This window comes from Austrofundulus limnaeus, unplaced genomic scaffold (genome assembly GCF_001266775.1).
Source record: "Austrofundulus limnaeus strain Quisiro unplaced genomic scaffold, Austrofundulus_limnaeus-1.0 Scaffold33, whole genome shotgun sequence".
Taxonomy (NCBI): domain Eukaryota; kingdom Metazoa; phylum Chordata; class Actinopteri; order Cyprinodontiformes; family Rivulidae; genus Austrofundulus; species Austrofundulus limnaeus.
In genome coordinates, this window is record NW_013952435.1 from 1,258,497 (window position 1) to 1,264,701 (window position 6,205).

A 6,205-nucleotide genomic window follows, 5' to 3' on the forward strand; every position below is an offset into this window, starting at 1 on the left:
GCATTAAAGAGGTCTTAAAAGTCTTAAATTTAACTTGTAAAAGGTTTTCTGTAGGCTGTAAGTCTTTGTGCTGTTTCCTCTACTCAGCAACAATCTTCTGTTAGAATTTTGATATTTAAATGTGTTTTTTATTTATTTTTTGATGAATTGACCGTCGTTTTGGCCTCATTTAGATAAATAAAGCACATCGTATGAATCATTTTCAAATGAGCTGCTGGAAGTCGGAAAATGTTAGGAAGCATTTTGGGGAGAGCTTCTAAGGATGAATCAGAGTCAATCAGTCAAAATCCGTCACGCAGCACCTCTTTTGTAGCCCCCACGTGTCCAACAAATGTTCCATAAGCTTCAARTCTGGGCCTTTTTAATTCCTCCTTACTCCATTAAAAAGTACACTTTAGTACATAACCGCTCTGGTTTGGTGGCTGTTAATTAGAAAGCGAGGAAACGGACTTGTTTGATTTAGGTAGTGAAGGAGGGGAGCCTTCCTTTCTCTGCCGTAATAAGAAGGTAACGCTGGCAGAGGGCCAGCCCCTTCTTGTGGCACGCAGCGGAACTGCGCTCCAGATTTAACAGGATGACTTTTAACAAGCATGATAATGTTTGAAGTATGAACACCCTGCCTGGTTTGACAGCTGGCTGTTGTAAAAAAAAAAACCTGACAGGAAAAGAGAGTGAAAACCTTAAGATTTGACATATTTGTTGTTGTGGTGCCCCAAATCGTGCATTAAGTGGAAATGGGCTGACCAAGAAAAGCTCCTGCAGATGTGTTCTGGAAAACAGTCATGTTACAGCTATTTTATGAGCGTGCCCAAAGTAAATACGCTCCAAAAGGTCCTCATATTTCACTCCAACCTCACAAATATTGTAGTATGATTCATTTATCCTTTAGTCAAAACATGAGTTAAACTCACATCATAGAAAAACTGATTTTACAGCTGAGGGATGAAGAACTGAAGACACAGAAACCATGGTATTAAAAATAAAAAGGCAGAACAATAGCTAAAAGCTAAAACATGCAGCAAAATTTAAACCAAAAGGAGTGAAATTCTAGTAAAAATTAATAAAACTTCAAATACAATTTAACAAAATGCTAGCTAGACGGTAAAAGTAGCAAGAAAGTAGCTAGAAGCTAAAAATAGCTAAAAGCTTAAACATACAGCTAAAAACTGCAAAACATTAGCTTAAATTTAGCAAAAGATAGCTATAAGGTAAAAGCAGCAAAACAGTTAAATATAAAAATGGCAAGTAGCTAACTAAAAGATAAAATAATTAAAAACTAGATAAAAGTTGCTAAAGACTAGCTGAAAGCAAATAAATGAAGAACATTAGCTAAAAGTAGCTAAATTTTAACTAAAGACAAAATTCTACTAAAAAGGTAACTAAATTTTAACTAAAGGCTAGCTATAAATGTAAAAGTAGAAATAAAGTTACTAGAAGCGAAAAATTGCTTAAAGTTAAAACATGCAAGACTCTAGCTAAAAACAGCGAAACATTAGCTAAAATGTAGCTAAAGATAGCTGTAAGGTAAATGCAGCAAAACAGTTAAAAATAAAAATAGCGAGAAGGTAGCTAGATGCTAAAAGAATCAAAAGGCTAGCTAAAAGTAGCAACAGGCTAGCTAAAACATTAAAGGTGCATAAAGCTAATTAGAAACTTTATGCACCTAAAAATGTAGTCAAAAGCTAAAGGTAACAGATCAAAAGATGCAAATTTTTAGCTAAACATGAATTCTAAAGAATGTTAGCTTGAAACAAAAAGTAGCAAAAGGCTAGATAAAAGAAGTAAAATGCTAGCTAAATGTATTGGACRTTAGATTAAATGTACAGTGGTTTGCAAAAGTATTCATACCCCTTGAACTTTTCCATATTTTGTCACATTACAACCACAAACATAAATATATTTCACTGGAATTTAATGTGAAAGACCAACACAAAGTGGTATACAATTGTGAAGTGGAAGCAAAATTTTACATGAATCAAAACATTTTTTACAAATAAAAAACTGAAAAGTGCGATGTGCAAAATTATTCAGCCCCCCTGAGTCAATACTTTGTGGAGCCACCTTTTGCTGCAATTACAGCTGCAAGTCTTTTAGGGTATGTCTCCACCAGCTTTGCACATCTAGTGACTGCAATTCTTGCCCATTCCTCCTTGCAAAACAGCTCAAGCTCAGTCAGATTGGATGGAGAGCGTTTGTGAACAGCAGTTTTGAGATCTTGCCACAAATTCTCAATTGGGTTTAGGTCTGGACTTTGACTGGGCCATTCTAACACATGAATATTCTTTTTTTTAATCCACTCCATTGTAGCTTTGGCTTTATGTTTAGGGTCGTTGTCCTGCTGGAAGGTGAACCTCCGCCCCAGTCTCAAATCTTTTGCTGACTCCAACAGGTTTTCTTCCAAGATGGCCCTGTATTTGGCTCCATCCATCTTCCCATCAACTTTGACCAACTTCCCGGTCCCTGCTGAAGAGAAGCACCCCCAGAGCATGATGCTGCCACCACCACATTTTACAGTGGGGATGGTGTTTTCAGAGTGATGTGCAGTGTTCTTTCTCCGCCACACATAGGGTTTTGCATTGTGGCCAAAAAGTTCAATTTTGGTCTCGTCTGACCAAAGCACCTTCTTCCACATGTTTGCTGTGTCCTCAACATGGCTTCTGGCAAACTGCAAACGGGACTTCTTATGGTTTTCTTTTAACAATGGCTTTCTCCTTGCCACTCTTCCATAAAGACCACATTTGTGTAGTGCACGACTAATTGTTGTCCTGTGGACAGTTTCCCCCACCTGAGCTGTGGCTCTCTGCATTTCATCCAGAGTCACCATGGGCCTCTTGTCTGCCTCTCTGATCAGTGATCTCCTTGTTCGGCCTGTAAGTTTAGGTGGACGGCCTTGTCTTGGCAGGTTTACTGTGGTGCCATACTCTTTCCATTTCCGGATGATGGATTGAACAGTGCTCCGTGAGATGTTCAAAGCTTGGGAAATCTTTTTATAACCTAAGCCTGCTTTAAACTTCTCCAAAACCATATTCCTAACCTGTCTGGTGTGTTCTTTGGACTTCATGATGCTGTTTGCTCCCCAATATTCTCTTAACCAACATCTGAGGCCGTCACGGAGCAGCTGTATTTGTACTGAGGTTAGATTACACACAGGTGGACCCTTTTGAGTCATTAGCAGTCATCAGGCAACTTCTGAATGCAATTGGTTGCACTCAGGGAAAAGGGGGCTGAATACTTTTGCACGTCGCACTTTTCAGTTTTTTATTTGTAAAAAATGTTTTGATTCATGTAAAATTTTGCTTCCACTTCACAATTGTATACCACTTTGTGTTGGTCTTTCACATTAAATTCCAGTGAAATATATTTATGTTTGTGGTTGTAATGTGACAAAATATGGAAAAGTTCAAGGGGTATGAATACTTTTGCAAACCACTGTAGCATGGCTAGCTAAAATATGAAAGGAGCATAGAGCTAACTAGATGTGGCAAAAAGCTAGTCAAAAGCTAAAGGTAGTGGATCAGAAGCTAAAAGTAGCAATTTTCTTGCTAAACAGGAGAATGTTAGTTGTGACAAAAGTAGCAAAAGGCGAGCTAAGCACGCACATCAGCAGAACTGCACCACAGAGTAAATTGCTAGCTGAACAAAGCAAAAAGTCAACAAGAAGCCAAAAGTAGCTGAATGTTAAATGCTAGAAGAAGCCGAAGAAGATCAATGAGTAAATTTGCTGAAGAAAGTTTCAAAGAGAACAAACCTTTTTAATTTTATGAGGAAAATATTTACAAATTAGGTTAAATATTTAAAAAAGCATAAAAGTTACAAAAAGCAAAAGTCACAGCATCAATCTGCTGAATGAGCCGAACATTTAGACAAAAATATGTACAGAAATCAATAATGCTGAGTCAGCGTTTAACACAAATACATGAGTCGGGTTTGTACACGGGTCCAAGCTGCCCGGGACGTTTTTTTTCTCCACGTTGTGGCTTTTTGAATAAATACCCCACACCAGCGCTGTGACCACTGTGCGGCTCAGGAAACACCCAGAGTTGTCACTGCGGGCCCCAGGCATGAGATGGATTTCAGACATGTTCTCCTAACTGGCTTATCTTGGTCACATTGAAATCCTCCAGGACCACAAAGCTGTGAAAATCCTCCAGCCTAAATAAAACCAGATGTCAGGTTTGTTCCAGAGTTCTTATTCGATACGTTCGAGTGTTTCCACAAAAAAAAAAATCCCTTGGCCACAGCCACCACCGCCCAGCGGGGACAGATGGCGGTGAGGGGAAGTGGTGGACATCATCTCCGGCTACGTGTCATCGCCTCTGTGCGGCAGCTCATCATCACAGCTCCAGGCCCGAGCCCAGCCATGACCAGAACCTGACATTCTCCTCGCTCTGTCAGCGGCTGGCAGAATTAATCTCATTCTGACAAATTCTCTCAATGGTTCCCCTTCAAATTAAGAGCGCAGGCTCCCTCCGAGTGGTATTTATCGACGGGGGGGCTGCGTTTAATTTGAAATGTCGTGTTGACTCGTTGCAGGAGCTGGTGGACTACCTGCGCCGTCATTCTCACAGTGCAGTTTACGCCTCGGCCATGTCCCCCGCCATCACGGAGCAGATCATACGAGCCATGAAGTGCATCACGGGAAAAGACAGCAGCACAGAAGGTATGAGCTTTGTTGAGATTCTCACCTGAGGAATTTGCACACTTTTCACGAGTTTTTTTGCGAAAAGGACTGCGAAACCTAACCAGCGGACAACGCCGAAGTTRACATCGAGAGTTTGGACCTGCAGGAAAATACAAACAGCTGCTTAGTCAGGAAATGTGGAAGTAATTACAGGGGTCTGCAGTGATGAGGAGGGGGGGGGAGATTGTGCAGTCCATGAGCATTTTCATGTAAGTGTTGTGAGGAATGCTTATCCCTGAGAAGTTACTGCTTTAATTACATCAGACACACAGGAAGGAGAGAAGCCGTAACTCTTGTGTAGCTGACTCAGCGTTTGATTGTGTAATAAATTAAAAAGAGGTGAAACGAATAAAGCARAAATCAAAGCGCCCGTCATGTCCACATCGAAGACACTAGTGCAGCTCAGGCAGCGTTTGTCTAGTCGGTTTAATGGAAATTAAAATGTGCTATCATGTGGGAAAGTAAAGTTCTAATCCCATCAAATTCCATTAAACAAACTGTAACGCTGTGATTTTATTTAAAGATAAAACCAGAGAGAGAGAACGAGGAGCAGGTGAGAGTGGGCRGGGCAAGAGCAACACTAGAAGGTATAAACAGGGAAAAACATTMAAGTGCCTGTGACATCAAATTTTTGTGATAAATGTGAATGCACTTTTGGAAAGATAACATGGATAACWTGTARCAAAAACAATTTCACGTCACAGAGATGAACATCTGTTAAGATGTTTGCTTGTGAATTAACAGGAAGTGATGTCAAAKGGTAAAAAAACGTCTGCATGTAAACAGAGCTTTGCTACAACGGCTAACAACACAGACTGTAGGGAATTTTCTGATGTTTCTTTAGATCATTTTAGTCCCTAAAAGAGAAGAAGATGAAGAAGAGTCAGAGTTCAAAAAATATTGTTTTAATAAACAAAGACCGGGGAGTTTTCTTTCTTAAAGAGTTCCCCTTTGATGTCACTTCCTGTTTCACTTTAGAAAAGGAAAATATGACAGTTGTGTGACAAAATGGGTTAAAGTGTGTGTTTTAGGCCAATTTTCCTAAATATGTTCTCTGACTTTTTATATTTGAAGACTAGGCATGTCACGGGCACTTTATATTCTAAAAAAAGAGTAATGAGTTACTTTCACCTGGGTTTAAAGAGACAGCCTCAAAACGAGTTGATCGAGACACACCTCACAACAGAGGGGCTTGTGGAGTTACAATGAGGAGCATTGCAGCTCCACTTTAGACAGATTTAGCAGACACAAAATAGKTTGTTTGTGAGCTGGATGTACAGATACTAAAGTTTGGTGTGGTAGCTAAGAGGCGTTTTCAGAGATTTTGCCTTCATCTCTGTGTGATGCTGAGCTGACTCTGACAGCCACACGCTCTCGCCCACCCRGACGATTCCTGCGTCTCACAGCAGGTTTTTGACCCACATGGCCTCTTGTCTTCGCAGAGAGGAGTAATTTACAAAATGGGCCCTGTGCTTTTTGGCAGATGTCCGAATGTTATGTTGTTTTTACCCCCCTCCTCCCCCC

General features: G+C 40.2%; 1 protein-coding gene across 1 annotated transcript in view; it reads left to right on the top strand.

Moving 5' to 3' along the window:
* The window catches only part of sptlc3 (serine palmitoyltransferase, long chain base subunit 3), a gene marked incomplete in the record, with an annotated part of 37,863 nt that overhangs the window by 20,489 nt on the left and 11,169 nt on the right, over positions 1–6,205 (top strand). Inside the window, 1 exon segment of the mRNA XM_014005954.1 lies at positions 4,534–4,660. Coding sequence (XP_013861408.1) covers positions 4,534–4,660 — 127 coding nt within the window.